Raw genomic sequence first — 20,419 nt, 5'->3', positions numbered from 1 at the left:
TAATTGTGTGCATAGTCCCTTTGTTTTGATGCCCAAATTGTGCAGGGGATAATTAATGATAACTGGCAGCATGCACTGAATGTAGTTGAAATCACCTGAACCTGCTGCTACTTCCAACTTTTGAATCAGGTTGAATGTGGGAGAAGTCAAGCCTTCTACAAATTGTTCACAGAAAAAAGGGGGAAAGTTTCCCTCCCTCAGGCTAGGGTTTATTAGGAGGAACCAGCAAAAGTAAAGGTGATCTTTCACATGGTGTGTATAACAGGTACATAAGCATTCACCTGAAGGGGAAAGGTTGTTGCTGTTGCTGAGCAGATCTAGTATCCTGTTGAAAGATGTGCCCAGAACACAATCCTGAAAAGTTACCTGCTCTGTGAATTGTCAGTGGACAGAATCATATTATGGTACCTACTAGTATTAGCCTGGAGAAGACATAGTTAAGAGTTGATCTAGCTCTGTACAAGTATTTGAAGGGGTGTCATATTGAGGATAGAACAAGCTTGTTTTCTGCTGCACCAGAGAATAGGACCCAGAACAGTGGATGCAAGCTACTGGATAAGAGATTCCACCTCAACATTAGTGGGAACTTCTTGACAGTGAGAGCTGTTCGACAGTGGAACACACTACCTCAGAGAGTTGTGCAATCTCCTTCTTTGGAAGTTTTTAAACAGAGATTGGATAGTCATTTGTCAGGGATGCTTTGATTGTGAGTTCCTGCATGGCAGGGGGTTGAACTGGATGGCCTTTGTGGTCTTTTCCAACTCTATGATTCTGTGATTCTAATTGGGTACTATGCTAATTAAAGATGGCTGCAAATCCTTTTGCTGTTATGGGGTCACTTTGGAAGAGACCCTTAAGGCCATACAGCAGATGAAAAACGGCAAGGCAGCCGGGATTGATAGAATTCCACCTGAAGCTTGGAAACATGGAGGTCATGTACTCCATGCTAAACTCCATGAGCTCCTTGTGAGTTGCTGGGGAAAAGGTGAACTGCCATCAGATCTTGGAGATGCAGTCATCATCACCCTATATAAGAAAAAAGGAGCAAAATCCAATTTCTGAGACAATTGAGGTATAACACTGCTCTCCATTGCTGGAAAAATCCTTGCAAGGATACACCTAAACAGATTAGTTCCTGCTATTGCAGAAGAACTTCTCCCTGAAAGCCAATGCGGCTTTAGAGCTATTAGGAGCACTACAGATATGGTATCTGCCCTTAGACAACTGCAGGAGAAATGTAGAAAGCAGAACAAAGGACTCTATGTAACATTTGTCGACCTTACCTAAGCCTTTGACACTGTGAGTAGAAAAGGTCTGTGGCAGATCCTGGAACGACTAGGATGTCCCCCTAAATTCCTTAAAATGGTTATCTTGCTACCTGAAAGCCAGCACAGTCAAGTCAGATATGGCGATGCTCTTTCAGAGCCCTTTCTAATAACTAATGGAGTGATAACAAGGTTGTGTTCTTGCCCCACCTCTGTTTACAGTCTTCAGCATGATGCTTCAAAGGGCTACGGCAGATCTCAAAGAAGAGGACAGGATTTATATATGCTACCGTACTGATAGGTAGCTTGTTTAACTTAAGCCGTCTGAGGGCTCGCACTAAGACTCTAAACTATCTAGTCCATGAGCTGCTTTTCACTGACGATGCTGCCCTTGTTGCCCATACGGAACCAGCGCCTAACATCCTGCTTTGCAACAGCTGCAGAGCTGTTTGGGTTGGAAGTCAGCCTGAAGAAAATGGAAGTTCTCCACCAGCCTGCACCACAGGAAGAACACTACCATCCTCACGTCACTGTAGGCAAATCTGTGCTTAAGTCGGTCCAGCAGTTCACCTACGTGGGAATCATCATCTCCTCAGACGCCAAGATTGATAAAGAGATTGATCACAGATTAGCAAAGGCATATAGTGCATTCAGAAGGCTTCACAAAAGAGTCTGGAGTAACAAACATTTGAGGTGAAGCACAAAAATCAGTCAGTGTGTATAGAGCCATTGTACTGTCTATTCTCCTTTATGGGTCTGAGACATGGGTCACCTATCATGAACACCTACGACTCCTCGAACGCTTTCATCAGCGCTGTTTATGCACAATTCTGAATATACACTGGACTGACTATGTGACGAATGTTGCTGTCCTTGAGCAAGTAGGGATCACCAGCATTGAGGCCATGCTATTGCGAACGCAGCTGCGCTGGGCAGGACACATTTCTAGGATGGAGGACCATTGCCTCCCAGAAATAATACTTTATGGTAAACTTGCCACGGGTCAGCATAAGAGGGGCGCCCCAAAGAAGAGATACAAGGACTCCCTGAAACAACATCTCAGGCTTGGCCAAATCGATCACCAACAATGGTTCACCCTGGCCTCACATCAGGAGGCATGGAGACATGCTATCCACGATGCTGCAGCCTTCTTCAAAAACTCACGCCGAACGTTTCTTGAAGAAAACGAGAATGCAGAAAGAACCACAACTTGGAAACGTCACCCAAGGAGACATTCTGCTGTGCTTTCTGCAACCGGACTTGTTTATCTCGGATCAGCCTTTTTAGTCATCAACGCGCTTGTAGAAAGCGTGGGATGAGTCCTTCCTGAATCTTGGTTCGCAAAGAAACCAGAGAGAGATATGGGGCCATTGTACTATTCATTAAAAAGCATTTTGGAATTCTTAATTAGATAGACCAAACCTCTGACTGCTTAATGAAAGAAAAGTTATTTCTTAGGGATAGTTCAAAAGAACTGAGTTTCTCACTTGGTAGTAGAATCTGCAGTACAGGCATACCTCATTTGACACAGCCTTTGACAGTGAAGCTCCTTAAGACTTTTTATTTACACACACACACACCACCTTTCCCCATTCTTTCCTTGTTATTGCTGCCTCTGGAGCCAAATTTACTGTTAAAGAAATAATGCCCAGCAACACATCTACTCTGTTAATTGGGGTGTATCTACACTTAATTATGGATATATGTATTTGTCTCCTCTGACGATAGCATTAGGCTGGGTAGCCAAGCAGCCCATGGTAGCTTAGGGTGTGATGCAGTAGAAGGCCCAGATTGCTTACTGCCATTTATGAGAGTAGCTTCTGCACATGCAACAGGGATTTTCAGGTGTCCCTTTCTAGATCGAGTGCTTTATAAATGGCTCTTTGTGTGGTTTTAAAAGCTCTTAAAAGTGTGGTTTTGCTCTTGAAGAGAGAACCAGAGTCTTGTAGCGGTTTGAATGCTAAATAGTCAAGCTAAGAGGACTAGTTGAGACACCAGCTTTACCTATTCGAACAAGTGTCTCCCCAAGTCTTGGTAACCTGAGTCCTGATAGTTTTTTAGTAGCACATGCAAGATTGGAGGCAGGCAAAACATTTAATTGACTATGAATACTGGATGTTGAGTGTCACATGATAAATCTTAAAACGTTTTCATAAAAATCTCTTCTTTATCAGGAGCAGATCTCGTTCACGGAGTTATTCAAGATCTCGCAGCAAGTCTAGGTCTGCAAGATCCTCCAAATCAAGCAGCAAGTCTCGTTCTCGAAGTCGTACACCTGACAAGAGGGGCTCTAGAAGCCGTACACCTGAGAGGAAGGGGTCCGAGAAACACCATCACTCTGGCCCACAGAATTCCTCCCCTTCTCCTCCTCCAACCAAGAAGAGGTCTCGTTCTAGGTCAAGCTCTGCTGAAAGCCGCAATTAAGGTATTTTGAAAGATGTATAAATATTCCACTTTTAAGTCAAATTTTCTATAAGCTTGAATAAGTTGCAAATGGGAGAGGGAAAATTCATCCAGTGAGCGTAAACCTCTGGAGAGTGGAGGTAATCCTGCCCTCATTCCCACCCTTAATAGAGTTAGGTAAACTGTAACCAATAATAAAAAATTGGATTGGAAAATTATAATTATCCAGATGCCCCATGTACAATTGTAGGTGAACTCTTGTTGACTACAGCAGCACACACTGGAATTGAATGTGATAAACGGAAAACACAGATTGTAGTGCCACTTTGGCTGTGTTTCTTATTTGCATATAGATTATTTTCTTCTTACTTAGCATTGAGTAAACCACCAAGGTTGAGCTGAGCTATTGATTAACATGCAATTTTGAGAACCATCTATAGCATCCCCAGTGTACATCTATCCTTTAATGGCTCACAGGAGGCTTTGTGGATAGTAAATGAATGATTTTGCTTATTCTGAACTAGTATTGACATGAAAAATAGCAAACCAGTGAAGTTAAGTTACTTGTTTAAGCAGATGCTGTGCATTTTGAAATGATAAGCTCTAGTCTGGAGGTATATCTCCTGCTTTGTATTTCATCAGGATTGGTTGCAAAGTTTTTCATAACTCAGTTCATTTTATAAATGATCCTAACAAGGGAGAGCTCAATGCAGCATATAGGAGAATGCTTCATTTTACAGAGAAAAATTAGAGATGCCACACTTTCTGCAATCTCAACTTGTAGTTTAATATTGCAAAGAGAGCTTTATTCTCTGTGACTACCAGTGTGTGACACTAAAAATAGCAAGGTACAGTGGTATCAGAAACAGTAAATTCTCAAATTTCATAGATGACATATTTTCAGATTGTCAAGACAAATTTTCAACAAAAGCTTAATGTAATGTGAATTTATTAATGCTAAAGCATAAAGGCGCATTTTCATTTTACAAAACATGATTATTGTTTCTTTTGTTAATAGGTAGTACTTTGTTAACTTTAATTTTGTGATCACTAAACTCTCTTGCTCCCACTTACCTAAAATGAGAGAATCTGGTTAAAATATTTGTAAACAGTTCTAAAATGTCTAAATGTATTGATGTGGTACAGTAAATACAATAAATGTTCTCCCCTGCTTACTGTAGCTTCAGCAGTCTTTCTGTGTTGCTCATTAAAACTAAGTTTGTAAACTTTTTTCTTTGTTAGCAACAGTTTTTATTTTCAATAAAATTGATACATAATGAAACTAGTTTTGTAAGTCATTATTTGTTCACTACAAATAGGAGATTTGGTAATCTATAGTGCTGCAGCTGTAACAAAGATGAGTTGCATGTTGGGTTTCTTGGGGAACTGATTAAAAATAAAGCTGCTCCTATCATAAAACAGCTGTACAGAGGTATCCTAAGGCCACACTTGGAATACTTGTATGATTCTGATCAGGCCAAATTTAAAAGGATATCATACAGCTGGAGAAGATGAGAAAGGGCCAATTAAAATAATCAGAAATGTTCTCGACATTCATTTCTTTGACGTTTGGAACTATTTAGTTTAGAAAAAAAGGAAGCCAGAAAGAGAAGCACAATTGTATAAAGAAAGTGGAAGGACTAATGCTTCTCCTTTGTCATGCTAGAATACTCTGTCATCTGTTGAAACACTGGCAAATCTGGGAGAGACAAAATGAAATAAACATGTTAAATGTCTTTCAGTTGCAACTCTTTGTTTTTGACAGTGAGTAGTGTATGAAAATTATTGTCGCAGGAAGTGGTGACATCTACCTTGGATGACAAAGGATAGTATGCTACTGAACCTTACCTATTGGTTTCCTGGAGGCATTTGGTATTAAATAGAACATTGGTCTGATTCAACAAAGCTCAGATTGCTGCTTCTGCAAGCCCTTTTCTGTGGAGCCAATATCCACATTCCTCCTCTGGAAACTTTTAAGTTAAGCTTCTCTGGAGGTAACTTGTCTTTTTTGATCACAGGTACACTCTTTTGGCAAAGCTTACAGAAAGATCCTGCTTGACAGACTTGCCTGCAATTCATATCTTGTTTCCTGAAAGCTTCTTTAGTTTCTTCTTGCCCATCATTATCCAGGCCTGTGCCTGATAATCTCCTAGTCATGTATGACTAGATGCACTATGTTAGAAAAGGAATTTTCACTTAGGGTACCATGTCATACAAGGATGAAACTATGCTGCTTCTGCAAAAACTGTGAAGGTACATGAATGTTGATTGCCTAATGCCTCTGTCCTAAACTCCTGGCTACTGTCTGACACAGCCTTCCCTCTATTGTCTGCCGTACCAAATTGAACCAGCATGGCATAGTGGTTTGAGTGTTGGACTATGACTCTGGAGACCAGGGTTTGATTCCCAGCTCAACCATGATACCCACTGGATGACCCTTGGCCTGTCACATGCTCTCAGCCTCGGGCAAAGCGAAGGCAGTGGCAAACTTCTGAACAAATCTGGCCAAGAAAACCTCATTATAGGGTTGCCATAAGTCAGAAAGGACTTGAAGGTACACAACAATAAATGAAAATGAAACTAGGTGGGCCTTCAGTGGGATTTTATTTTTCTCAGAAATACGTATATGAATACAGGTCTAAGAAACCATTACATAGGTTACAAAGAGTGACATTTGAACAAAAGATTCAAATCTTCGGGTCTGGCTTGGTGCACAGAACATGGCTGGATCTGCAAAAGGCAAGCCAAAAAGAAGCACAAGCATGCTCTCAATGCAGTGGAAACCTACGTGCCCCCAGATGTGTTGGACTGCAATTCATGCACCCAGTTTTCACCTCAAATTATGGGGAAGGATTCTTAAGGGAAAGAGAATCTGACACAGTAGTCTTAGGAGAAGACTGTTTGTTTGTTTATATCCTGCCTCTTATGTATCAAGGCAGGTTACAATAGAACATACAAATACATAATACAACTAACATCAACATTACATAATCCCCCAACCCCCCACCATCAACAAATAAGCTGGACCCAAGCCATGTAGCGCTTTAAACGTGATAACCAACACCTTGTACTGCGCCTGGAAGCTAATTGGATTTACCAGCAACCAATATGGCTGTTATGTTTTGCACCAGTTGAACCTTCTGAACTAGGCACAAAAGCCGTCCAAAAGCACCAACAGGGTCGTGCTTCCCTATCGATGCCCAGATGCAAATCATTGTCTAAGGCAACAATAGCAGTCTCAACTCCCTTTTCCTGTCCTAAAACTGGTTTGAAATGGATCTAGAAAATCCATTTCTTCCAAGACTGCTTGGAGTTGAATGGCAACTACTCTCTCGATCACTTTGCCCAAGAATGGAAGAAGGGAGACCAGCCTGTAGTTGTTTTTGTCCAAGGGATCAAGGGAAGCCTTTTTCAATAGTAGTTTAACCACCGCCGCCTCTTTCAAGCTAGCTGGAAAATGGCCTTCCCTGAAGGATGCATTAATTATAAGTCTCAGCAGCTTCTTAGTTGCTTCACCTCCCTGGACAGCCAGACATGAAGGACAAGGACTGAGAGATCAAGTTGTCTTTTTCACACTACCTAGCAGGTTCTAATAAAGGGTACAGGGAGGCATTTGAGTTAAATCTCTTACCACCCTGAACAGCTCTGCTGGGCAAGATTTCACAGACTCAATATGTGCAGAGGAAAAATATTTCTTCACTGCAAGTATTGCCACTCCATAGGAATCAAGAAAATCCCTATGGCGTGTCTTGTCAGGTAAGAGTTGAGTTTTTCACCAGCAGCACTCTAGTCATTGTCCAACCTGCTTCATTCTTCTAAGATTTTCCATATACCAAGGCTTATGATTTGAAGCAGGTTGAAAAGGAGGCTAGGGAGCGATTGTGTCTATGGCACTGGTGAGGTCACTATTCCAGGTATTAACCAAGACTGCAACAGAATCACCGGCGTTGCCAATCACAACCTTCTAGGGCTTTCTGGAACCTGACAGGTTCCATCAGCCTTTGAGGGCAGACCATTCTAATAGGCCCTCCACCCTCGACAGGGTTATGGGTAGTGGCCTTCAGTCCAACCTTGACCAAGAAGTGAACCATCTCCGCCCACAAATACCTCTGTTCCGTAGTAAAGACCACATCGAGGGTATGACCTGTAGAACGTGTTGGCCCAGAGACCAATTGGGATAGGCCCATGTTTATCATGGAATCCGTGAACTCCCGAGCTGCATCTGTTAGATTTGAAGAACTGGACTCAAGTGGGATGCTGAAGTCACTCAGGATAAGAAGCCTGGGCGACTCCAACACCAACTCTGAGACCAGTTGTGTCAGCTCAGCTAGGGAGTCTATTAGACATCGGGGTGGATGGTATACCCAGATTATCCCTTGCCTTCAGGCTTAGGTAAATACACTCAATGTGGTTAGTCTTACAGACAGGTATCCTGGCCAAAGTGAGGTTGTTATTGTGGATCACGGTCACTCCTCCCCCTTGCCCACTTCCCCTTACCTGCTCATTGACATAATACCTGGCTAGGAGGGCCTGGGCCCACGTTACACTACTGACATCCCCCAGCCAGGTTTCTGTAAAGCATGCCGTGTTCATTACATGAACAGATAATATTGTTCAGGAGAAGGCAAATCTCTCTGGAGTTTCTTTAATGCAGTTGATAAATAGAACACACCTTTTCCTCAGCTAAAATAAGAGGAACTCTGCACTCTTAAAGGCACACATGCACTTTGTGAGCAATATTACAAAGTGGGTATTCTTCCCTCTTATAAATAAAAGTACCTCTGAGAGTGGATGGATGTCTGCTCTCCCTCTTAACCAATTGGTCATGAAATTGTGAAGTCGAAGGCTTTCATGGCCAGCATCCATAGTTTTTTGTGGGTTTTTTGGGCTATGTGGCCATATTCTAGAAGAGTTTTTCCTGAAGTTTCGCCAGCATCTCTGAAGATGCCAGCCACAGATGCTGGTGAAACATCAGGAAGAAACTCTTCTAGAACATGGCCACATGGCCCGAAAAACCCACAAAAAACTATGGTCATGAAACTAGTAACACCTCAGAGATTCTTGCATATTTATCAATTCCAGTGATAAATGTCCCAAAAGAAGCACAGCTTTATATTTTCCAGTGGCAACATATCAGTGCAGATATGTTGACAGTAAGAAGTGTCCATGGTACATAAGGTCATGTTCACAAAGGGAACATGCAAGAGAACTGTTTTTTAGGGTACATGTTAGACTATTTTACAACACAGTTTGATAAATTTGTTTCTAGAGCCTCCTAAATTGCAGGGTAGAACATATTTATGAGCTGAAGAATAGCACAGTCTCCTTTTGAATTTCTCTGATCATGCCAGTATATCCTGACTAAAAAGGAAAACTGATTATTATTTACAGATGAATGGTTACTCATAAGTGAGTAGCTTCTTAGGAAAAGTTTCCTTAATTAGGGCCTAATAACAGTATCTGTCTGGGAAATTTTACCATTCTTACTAAAGTCGCATAAATGTTCTTTGTTCTTACCCAGTAAAGTTCAACATTCTCTTTGGACAGCCTAAATGTTGCTTTTCTATGCTATGTTTACCAGCTTCAGTTTCAAAAGCTACAAAAAGCTGATGGATGAATTCTAGTCAATGTTTTGCACTGAGTTGAGTTCATTGCACCACTAGAGGATGCTATTGATCTTCCTTAGTTCATAGCATGGCCAACATTTAGGTGTATCACTCACAGTACAGCATATACAATAGTTATGATTGAGACACTGTAAGGGAGGGAGAGAGATGGCAGTGCTGTTACAGAAAACTGATAGAAATACAGCTCTAGTAAGATGGCACTTTATATGAGTATGAAAGAACTAGGAATAGGCTGTACCACTAGGAATAGGCTGGAATCATAGGAGATAGCAGCTTTAAAATTTTACTGTTTTTAAAAAGTCAGCTTGAGTTAGTGTTTTTTCCCCAAATATATTTTTACTGATGTGGAGCAGGGTACAAATGAATAGCCCTCTAGTTATTTTAGCTTTTGGAAGCTGCTCCTGTCTTGTATTCTGTTTACTCACACACTGCATACTCTATCCCCTTGTTCATTCATCCATGCATACTTTCCCCAACCTCAGTCAACATAAAGGTATTTTTTTCCTGCTGCTCACGGCTCACACTAGACTGCTACATTCATACTGTTCCAACCCATTCATATTATCCATCCTGTCCCATCCTACCCTCTGATTTCCAATCCATCTCACACACCAGGTGGCACTGAACTGTGACAATGAAAGTTTCAGGCAAAGCTAAAGGAACATTGGAACCACAAGATGGCACTCGTGCTGCAGCTGAAAGGGTGACCACTATTGTGAAAAACTTTCCAAATCTTTTAAAAATAGAACACAGGTTGTAAAGTTCACCAGTTCACTTGCAGGCAATCGTTATTAATAAGAAACAGAGTGTGTTAGCTTTTTGAGCAGGATGCTTTGGAGGAAAGACTCCTAATTTTATTTTGGCTGCAGATATATAGCTGAATAATAATTGTTCATGCAGGATAACAGTTGAACAGGTAGGGGAGGGAGTTGCCGATATTCTCCAGACCAGCCTTTTACAATTGAGCTCTCCCAATATTTTGGGCTACAACCCACATCATCCCCAATTATTGCTCATGCTAACGGGGGCTTATGGGGGAGGGGGTCATCCAAAATATAGAGAAAGCACCACGCTGGGGAACACTCTTCTAGGTCATTGCTTCTTATGATTGTAATCCTGCTTTGATCCGTCGGGAGAGGCGGGAAAATACAAATAAAAATGATGATGATGATGATGATGATATCTGGTATGGGGAGTTTTTCCCCCCAGAGTGCCAGGGGCACACCGTATTTGTTCCCATCAGCAACCATTGTTTCTTTCTTGCTGGAAACTCAGCAGGGACTGTCACTAGTCCACAAATTTACCACTGTGAATATCAGTGCTCTAAGAAACCTTTATAGACATACAAGTCTACTCATGTTTAATCATATTAAAAGTTCCACCAAGTAAAGTTAAAGTTCTGCAGATCTCCAAATTCAGCCAGATGCTGAATGTGACATTTGATGTGAATAATCAGGCAGGGATCAAGATGACAAAATTGTCCAGAGGATAGAGTTAGGATAGTCAGTGTCTAAGGATGTCTCAGAGGGGACAGTCTCGCAATGATTGGGTGCCTAGGAAAAAACATGATGATTGAATGCAAGTCAAGGTCAACAATGACATTGGTAAGAGCTGTTTCTCAAGTTTTTAAAGATATATTGTTTTTATAACTATAGCTCAGTGGCAGAGCACAAGCCTTAAATTCAGATGGTCCTAGGTTTAATCCCTGATATCACCAGTTTTTTTGGGGGGAGGGTTAAAAACATAATTGGATGTGGGAATATGAAAGCCCTCTTGACACAGAACAACTGGCAGAGTATATAGGATTTTCAAGTAAAGCTGAGTGATTCCAGTTAGAACGCCAAAAGTGTCTATCTGGTTTATCAAAAAGGAAAACTGAATGGTTTTGTTTTTTTAATTTCTGCATGACTGGCCTTGTGCTAGCCATTTGTCTCTTAACCTGTGTTCCTTGCCAGTAAGTATGTTAATTGGTTGGCTTTGACTGTGTTTTTGTGCAGCTCAGCTAGTAACTTCAAGAGCTGTATTTGAGTCTGATCTATGGTAATTCAGTTACAGAATTATAATTGTATAAATGCACCAGATCCTATCAGATCTTGGAAGCTAAGCAGGGACAGCTCTAGTTGGTACATGGATGGGAGACCATAAATGAATACCAGGTGCTGTAGGCTATGTTTCTGAGGAAAAAAACTGGCAAAAGTATTCCTTGCCTTAGAAAAATCCATGAAATTCATGGGATCACAATAAATCACCAGGCAACTTGAAAGCACGCATGCATGCACGCACGCACCCAGAGTGCATAGATCTTATGGAGTGCAATAGGTAATTGCTTCTGGTAGTGAATGACAAAATCATGTTACATCATTTAGTTAATTGTTGTAAACTTTGCCTAGAACCTTCAAGACCACAGTGGTGAGCAATAATGAAGGAAGAGGGAGGAAGAGCAGGCAGGTTTCCAAAGGAAGTGGTAAGATCTGCTGTCACGTTTCCCTTGACTCTGGCTGTGAAAGCAAAATACAGTATTGCATGACTGCCAAGTTCTGGGCTGAACACAAGACCAATAGCGGTGTCCAGGTCTACAGTAGCACAAATACATGGACATTTTGAAGTTACTTATCATAATTTTCATTGTTTTGCAGCTCGTTTGGCTAATACGTTTAATAATAATACGTTTTATTTATAGACCGCTATTCCGCAATGATCATAGCGGTGTACAGTGAAAATTGAATACAATACAAATACAATGTGACAATTAAAGCAGGGAGAAGTCTCGTCCTTCAGGCAGTCCCTGATGTTGCTGGGTCTGCCTGATCGCTCCCTCTGAGGCCGAGATGACAGTTGAGGAGGGAGGGGCCTCTTCCTTCAGGCAGTCCCTGATGTTGCTGGTCTGCCTGATCGCTCCCTCTGAGGCCGAGATGACAGTTGAGGAGGGAGGGGCCTCTTCCTTCAGGCAGTCCCTGATGTTGCTGGTCTGCCTGATGGCTCCCTCTGAGGCCGAGATGACAGTTGAGGAGGGAGGGGCCTCTTCCTTCAGGCAGTCCCTGATGTTGCTGGGTCTGCCTGATGGCTCCCTCTGAGGCCGAGATGACAGTTGAGGAGGGAGGGGCCTCTTCCTTCAGGCAGTCCCTGATGTTGCTGGGTCTGCCTGATGGCTCCCTCTGAGGCCGAGATGACAGTTGAGGAGGGAGGGGCCTCTTCCTTCAGGCAGTCCAAGATGTTGCTGGGTCTGCCTGATGGCTCCCTCTGAGGCCGAGATGACAGTTGAGGAGGGAGGGGCCTCTTCCTTCAGGCAGTCCTTGATGTTGCTGGGTCTGCCTGATGGCTCCCTCTGAGGCCGAGATGACAGTTGAAGAGGGAGGGGCCTCTTCCTTCAGGCAGTCCTTGATGTTGCTGGGTCTGCCTGATGGCTCCCTCTGAGGCCGAGATGACAGTTGAGGAGGGAGGGGCCTCTTCCTTCAGGCAGTCCCTGATGTTGCTGGGTCTGCCTGATGGCTCCCTCTGAGGCCGAGATGACAGTTGAGGAGGGAGGGGCCTCTTCCTTCAGGCAGTCCAAGATGTTGCTGGTCTGCCTGATGGCTCCCTCTGAGGCCGAGGTGACAGTTGAGGAGGGAGGGGCCTCTTCCTTCAGGCAGTCCCTGATGTTGCTGGGTCTGCCTGATGGCTCCCTCTGAGGCCGAGATGACAGTTGAGGAGGGAGGGGCCTCTTCCTTCAGGCAGTCCCTGATGTTGCTGGGTCTGCCTGATGGCTCCCTCTGAGGCCGAGATGACAGTTGAGGAGGGAGGGGCCTCTTCCTTCAGGCAGTCCAAGATGTTGCTGGTCTGCCTGATGGCTCCCTCTGAGGCCGAGGTGACAGTTGAGGAGGGAGGGGCCTCTTCCTTCAGGCAGTCCCTGATGTTGCTGGTCTGCCTGATGGCTCCCTCTGAGGCCGAGGTGACAGTTGAGGAGGGAGGGGCCTCTTCCTTCAGGCAGTCCCTGATGTTGCTGGGTCTGCCTGATGGCTCCCTCTGAGGCCGAGGTGACAGTTGAGGAGGGAGGGGCCTCTTCCTTCAGGCAGTCCAAGATGTTGCTGGTCTGCCTGATGGCTCCCTCTGAGGCCGAGATGACAGTTGAGGAGGGAGGGGCCTCTTCCTTCAGGCAGTCCAAGATGTTGCTGGTCTGCCTGATGGCTCCCTCTGAGGCCGAGATGACAGTTGAGGAGGGAGGGGCCTCTTCCTTCAGGCAGTCCCTGATGTTGCTGGGTCTGCCTGATGGCTCCCTCTGAGGCCGAGATGACAGTTGAGGAGGGAGGGGCTAGTGGATACATTCTGTTCCCTTGTAATTGTAAGATGATGTTCAAGGGGAAAATATTTTCATGCATTTATAGAATGAGAGAGAGCCAGTGTGGTGCAGTGGTTTGAGTGCTGGACTCCAGAGACCAGAGTTTGGTTCCCAGCTTGGCCATGAAACCCATTGGGCAAGTCACCAGCTCTCAGCCTCAGGAAGCCATTTGGAAACCTCTTCTGAAAAAATGTTGCCCAGAAAACCTCACAATAAGCGCTGCAAAGCAAAAAAGCAAAATCTGCTGGCTGCCATGAAAGGACACAGTTGTGATGGAGAAAAAACATTCCCCATCCTCACTGTCACTGGGTAGGCTCAACTGTGAGCTCTAACTGGCATTCAGTTGCATTTGCTGATGTTTTCCTCCACTTGTATCCTAAATGTCTCCTTGCTTGCTTGCACACCCTACAGCTCAGCTGCATCCCAAGAAGTTGCCCTGGCTCTCAGTGAGAGGGTTTCCTTCGGAGCTGTTGTATCAACAGCCCAGGTCATCCCTGCATTCCACAGCTTCAATAGGAAAATACCTACAGCCCTCTCAGATCCATGAGAATCCATCTGCTTCTGGTGGGTGGTGCATGCTAAAAAGGACCCCCAACCTTACAGCCATATTAAACCTAAATGTCAAAAGGAAGGAACAAAATAAAAGCTGTAAAATTTCACCTTGGGTCTCCAGAGGATGCTGGACTACAACTGTCATCATCCCTAACCACTGGCCATACTAGCAGTGATCATTAAAATTATAGTCCATTCCCGGGGGAAGCAAGGTTAAAGAAAGATCGACCCACCAGGCTGGCTGGCATTCACCTCCTGAATGTAATATTTCTATTTCAGTAGAAACCACAATTGGCATTCAAAGGTCTAGTGCACCGTTTAATGGAAAGATATGAGGGCTGCAAATTTAACACCTTTTTGTGTTTGAGAGGGATCTAGAAATCTTGTTCCTACATTTTTAATTATTTACAAAATAAACTGGCTATGTACAGCCTCTTCTGTTCCTAGGTTGGATAAAAATTAATATTCTACACTGAATAAGACTAATACCAGATGACATAATAGCAAAGACAGGGGGGAAATGTATGAACTGATACTGTTTTTCATCAAATGGCTTTTGTCTGTACATATTAAACCAATCCATCCTGACTGTCCTGCAGTCAGGGTAAAAGGGATGGAATGCAGTTAGTCATTAACTGAACTTGAAGCCTCTCTCCCAAAACTACCAATTTAACTCTTCAACGGCTGGAAAAGGCTAGGCATCATCTACATGTAAATAAAAATGTGAACTTCAATATATCAAAATGGCTTATTCAAATGTGGAAAGCGGTCTTTGTATAAATTGAGGAAAAGCATGAAGCACATGTATGAATGGATAAGGAGGGGGAGTAATATATGTAGAAGATATTCCTCTCTGCTACATGTATTTCACCAGCATTTGGAAAAACTAACAATGGCTATGCAGGCTGAGATATACTGGGAGCTGTCCTAAAATAATTGTTTCCAAGCTCTGTACGACTCACCCATGGGGCAGATTCTTGCAAAACAGAAGGGATATCAGCTCCCTCCTTCCAAGACCAATCATTTTGTTGGCAAAGAAAATATTATCAATTATCAGTCCTGAAAAACACCAAAATCAAGACCCAGCAAATGCAAATGAAAACCACCAGGGTGAGGGGAGTTTCCCAGCAGACAATGGGTCATCAGTTAAATAGCCTTGCCATTCAACAACAGAACAATACACAGATTAACATGTAAACCACTTCCTCTCATCCAACAGTATATATATCCCACTCTCTTCCATGCCAGCAAGGGAGCTGGGGATGTTTAGCCTGGAGAAAAGAAGGTTAAGAGGTGACATGATAGCCCTGTTTAAATATTTGAAAGGATGTCATATTGAGGAGGGAGCAAGCTTGTTTTCTGCTGCTCCAGAGAACAGGACCCGGAACAATGGATGCAAGCTACAGGAAAAGAGATTCCACCTGAACATTAGGAGGAACTTCCTGACAGTAAGGGCTGTTAGGCAGTGGAATGCACTTCCTCGGAAGGTGATAGAATCTCCTTCCTTGGAGGTCTTTAAACAGAGGCTGGATGGCCATCTGTCAGGGATGCTTTGATTGTGATTTCCTGCATGGCAGGGGGTTGGACTGGATGGCCCTAGTGGTCTCTTCCAACTCTACGATTCTATGATTCTATGATTCTATGATTCTATCCTCTGAAAATGCCAGCCACAGCTGCTGGCGAAAGGTCAGGAATAACCTCATAGCCCAAAAACCCCACAAAAAAACTAATAGCTGTTATTGTTTCGCTGTTAATCTAGACCACTTTGCACTCTGATTGGATGCTTTCCCACCTAGTCCCCTTTCCCCCTTTGCTGCCCCAGTGAGTGTGTGAGGAAATTTACAATGCACACACATACACTCCCCAAAGAATAAATAAAATGCATTTTATTTATCATTTATTTATGGAATTGTCTTCCTCCCAATCATTCACTTGCTTCTTCATGCAGAGATCTTGCACACTCCCCCCATACCTACATTGCTGATCTCTGGATGAGTGGATGACTGGGGTGTGTGTGTATGAGCTCCATTCACTGAAATAAAAACAAAGACAGCATGCTGAACTGGTGTGGGGGAGGATCAAAGTAGGGGGAAGAGTAAAAAGAGTAAAAACAACATGATACTTGGGCAGAGGGGGATAAGAGGGAGAGGATAGCAGAATCTACCCCACTCATCTCTTGGATAAATATACACTGAAGTACAAAAACATGGTGACACACACCAGGCTTGCCAGGCTTAACCAGTCCCACCCAAGAAAATTCAGATTTTTCAAGGAGATTTTTGTGGCAAAAGATGACTTTTAGAAATTAAATTAAAGCCATCTGAACTATATTCACTCCAAATTCACAGCTATTTCCCTGCAAATTGTCAAAAACTTCATGTGCCTGGCTCATGACTGCTGCAAAGTGAGGCTGATTTTTTTTTTATCAGTGTTGACAAGCCCTCTGGTATATCACCATCTGAGCATCTCTCTTTTATTCTAGTATATACTTTTTTTGCATATTGGTCCTGCTCAGTCTGAAAGTTTTTACAAGACAAACCAAGTAAGGCATTGTCTAACTAAAGTACTTCTGACAAGCTGTAAAAACACCAGTAGCAGCAACAACAACTGTGAGACTCAAGCCACAGCCCTGCTTTTAAGAACTCAGAGCAAGCACCTACATTTGAATGTATAATTACAACTTTTGTTTGTTTGAAATTTAGCAGTGGGAATTGCAACAGTAAAATCACCACACCTTCACACCCAATTGGTTAGTGCACAATGTTGCCTAGGTTGTTCTAGATCATATGGATATTTACTAGGGTATTGGAAACCGGTTTCTTATAAACTTATGCATGCAAGACACTGGAACCTAGTTGTTTGCTTCACCTCTACATCCTCTTAATAAGGCACAGCTTTCTATCTACGGTTCAGCTGTTCCCTTGAGTTTTTTTGTTTCTGTTCTTGGTTCTTGCAGAAGTTCTCTGTGAATTTGGTTCTATGTGGTTTAAACAACTTTGCACATGGTGGACAAATCAGTTTTGTTCATGTCTTAGGAACCTTTGCTTTTGTTTGATGAGGCTAGCTTACTTTAAAGGCAATTCTTGCGTCACCTTGTCCTGATCCTGCAAGCCATATCTTGAACTTGAATCTCTCTGCCCATAATCTTGTGCATCTATACCAAGTCTCTCAAATAGCTTTTTACAGTAAATTTCAGCTGGCTTGATTTTTCACTTTGCTTTTGGAAGGGCTATTTTCATTACTAAAAATGGCTAGAATTTTGTATTGCAGTTACAGATTTGTAACCTTGAGTCGTGAATCTATAACTGCTTCATATATTCAGTAAGACTACACAGATACAATCATGAACCTATTCCCATCATCGTAAATGCCCTTCCCTGCCACCCTTGACAGCCAGCAGCTGGACTGAGTGAAGGAAGGAAGTCTGTTCAGTTGCCAATTAGAGTGTAAGAAGTGAGTGATGCTGCAACAATCAGAAGCAAGATCCCTGTTGCAGTTCCTCATGGCAAGCTCACTTGCTGGTGGGAGAGGACTAGAAACATCATCCTCTTTGTGTCCTGACTGACAGCTGAATGGAACTCCTTTGATCAATCCAGCTGCTGGATGTTAAGATGGCTTGGGAGGAGTTGGGCCAGGACAAGTTATTTAATTACACATTCTTAACTAAGAAGCCCAGGTAGAATATTGATGAATATTATTACCAGTTGCAGCACTCGGAGAGTGCAGGGCATACAGGCCTCACTGGGTAACACCCCAGAAGAGTGGTGACACCTGGAGGGGTCCTCCTGATGCTGCAGACAGTGCTGGCACCTGCCCCTCATTCTTCACAGCCATGGATCCCTGAGGAGGAACCCAAGGCAGTGGAAGAAGAGGAGGGGCAAGGCCAACCCTCCTGGCTTTGCCTCCATATGGCTTCCTGGTGAGGAGAAGCCATGCAGAGGTGAAGGGAGGGGCAAGCCTCCTTTCACTCCCCTACCTCACTTGCCTGTCCACCCCCCCCCCACAACCCCCACAACTAGTTGTTGTTGTTCTCTATTTTCCTAGCTGTATAAGAGTTAACATATAGTTAACCTACCAATTGCATTAAAAGCACATCCTTGAAAAATCAAAACAACAAATATCGACAACATAGCACATTATTAACGGTCTTAACCCTCCGCCTCAGCCACCAGTCTTAAAAGGCCTCTTGAAACAAAACGTCTTCACCTTCTTGCAGAAAGATAACAAGGAGCCTCTCTAGTGAGGGAGTTCTAGACCTGGGAGCATCTAGTGAAAAGGCCTTCTCCAGCATCCCCACCAGCTGTAGCTGTGAGAGTGATTGGACAGACTTATATGTGAAAGTAAGATCTATCAGATAGCCTGGACCTACCGTAACATGTAGAGGGCTTTATAGGCAATACCTCTAAGCCTAGTATTGAACCTTTGCTAAAAGGTTATTTGGCTGAATATAGTCAAATATCCACTGTCTGTGTATCTAACCACTTTTAAATCTAGCACTTTCTACATACAGCTTTAACCAGTTGGGTCAGGACTCTGAAAAGTTACCTTTTCAACTATAATTCCCAAGATCCACAAGCCAGCTCTGTCACTAGCTATGATAGTTGAAGGATTTTATGATGTGGAGTCCAAAAAAAGTACAATTTTCAAGCTCCAATAGTAATAGCAAATACATTTCTATGCCGCTTATCAGTGCTCTTAAGCACTTCCTAAGTGGTTTACAAAGTGTAAGTTAATTGTCCCCAACAATCTGGATACTCATTTTAGTGACCTAGGAAGGATGCAAGCCTGAGTCAAGCTTGAGCCCTTTTGCTGATACTCAACTCGCAAACCTATGGTTTGTGAGTGAGTGGCTGCAGTATAGGCATTTAACTACTGCGCCACCAGGGCTCCAAGACAATCATATACCAAGAAATGGAACATTACTTTTTAGCTTTTTAACTGCAACACTAGTACAACAGGTGTCTTTGAATGGGACTTGCAAAGGAAGAGTTCTGAAGTGGTCAGGATGTATTACAGACAGTGGAGTTCAATTGGAAGAGCTAGTTATTTTCAGATAAGTATTATACATTGCTTTTTGATATAATCAAATCATCTGAAGATTTTTTTGCCTCAGCCACCTGCAACCTAGAATTTCAGATGTCTTTGACTACAAACCCTATTATTCCTGAAAGCATTGGAAGATGGCTATTGTAGTCAAACCTATTAGATGGTGCTGGGGTGAGGAAGACTGCTCTACCTAAACCATACCATATAGCAAGTGCCAGTACTTCTGCTGCATGTCCCCTCATGTGGTAACAGCTGGTATACGCAATCCCAGGGCAGCGGTCTCTCTTGACCTTTCCTTCTTGTTGTTGTTGTGTGTCTTCAAGTTGTTTCTGACTCAGGATGACCCTAAAGCAAATCTATCATGGAGGTTTCTTGGCAAGTTTCTTCAGAGGGGTTTGCCATTGCCATCCTCTGAGGGTGAGACAGTGTGACTTGCTCAAGGTCACTCAGTGGGTATCCATGGCTAAGCCAGGATTTCAACCCTGGTCTCCCAGTGTCCTAGTCTGATGCTTAAACCATTACACCACACTGGCCCTCCTCACCTTTCCTCTGACACTGAAATCAAAGGAGAAAGGAGTCACCATGTGAAATTTACTATGATGTCACCATTTCAAAATGGGGCATGTTATTCAAGCATTTAGATAGCCTTGGGTGAGAACAGAAAATGAAATAGCAAGGTTGGCGTGCAACTACACTGCTTGAACTATCTCCATTATCATGCTACCCTATAACTGAGGCCTGCTTAGGTCTCTGAATGTTAAACACCCAGAATTATCTAGACTTTAAGAACCTGTGCTTAGAAATTAGTTCATTTTCATCACAGAACCTCCCCTCTAAATCATTGTTCCTTATATGTATGGATGCATGCATGCATGTATGTATTTTTAATATGCCACCTTTCTGCCAGCATGGGATACAAGGTGGCTCACAAGGCAAATAAGAGACTTTGGAAGACTGATGCCTCACTAAGATGTGGAGATAAAATGTACAGGAGTGAGATAATTGGACTAAATTGTCTATTACTGGAAATGTGACACATTAGTAATCTGTCTTATTCCACCCAATAAGAATTATAGGATGTCACTTATCTTTGGAGGCAGAGCACTGTTTAGTTGATGAGCTCTTTATTCCATAATAGCCTCCTTGAGAATTAATTGAGCTCTTACTGTGGCTCTGCCTATTATTATACATACACACAAGCAACATTTAAG

General features: G+C 43.0%; 1 protein-coding gene across 3 annotated transcripts in view; it reads left to right on the top strand.

The window, feature by feature from the left end:
• Positions 1-4,950, top strand: part of LOC149314697 (serine/arginine-rich splicing factor 5-like) — a 29,271-nt gene extending 24,321 nt beyond the window's left edge. For all 3 annotated transcript variants that reach the window (XM_089521734.1, XM_089521735.1, XM_089521733.1), the window contains one exon: positions 3,440-4,950. In XM_089521734.1, coding sequence (XP_089377860.1) covers positions 3,440-3,689 — 250 coding nt within the window. In that variant the 3' untranslated portion in view covers positions 3,690-4,950. The remainder of the gene's footprint in view (positions 1-3,439) is intronic.
• The last annotated feature ends 15,469 nt before the right edge of the window (positions 4,951-20,419 follow it).

The sequence above is a fragment of the Sceloporus occidentalis genome, unplaced genomic scaffold (assembly GCF_023333645.1).
Source record: "Sceloporus occidentalis isolate IW3139 unplaced genomic scaffold, rSceOcc1.0.p SCAF_4, whole genome shotgun sequence".
In the NCBI taxonomy this organism is placed as follows: Eukaryota; Metazoa; Chordata; class Lepidosauria; order Squamata; family Phrynosomatidae; genus Sceloporus; species Sceloporus occidentalis.
The sequence above is the reverse complement of the archived record's forward strand: the minus strand, read 5'-3'. Positions and strand labels throughout refer to the sequence as shown.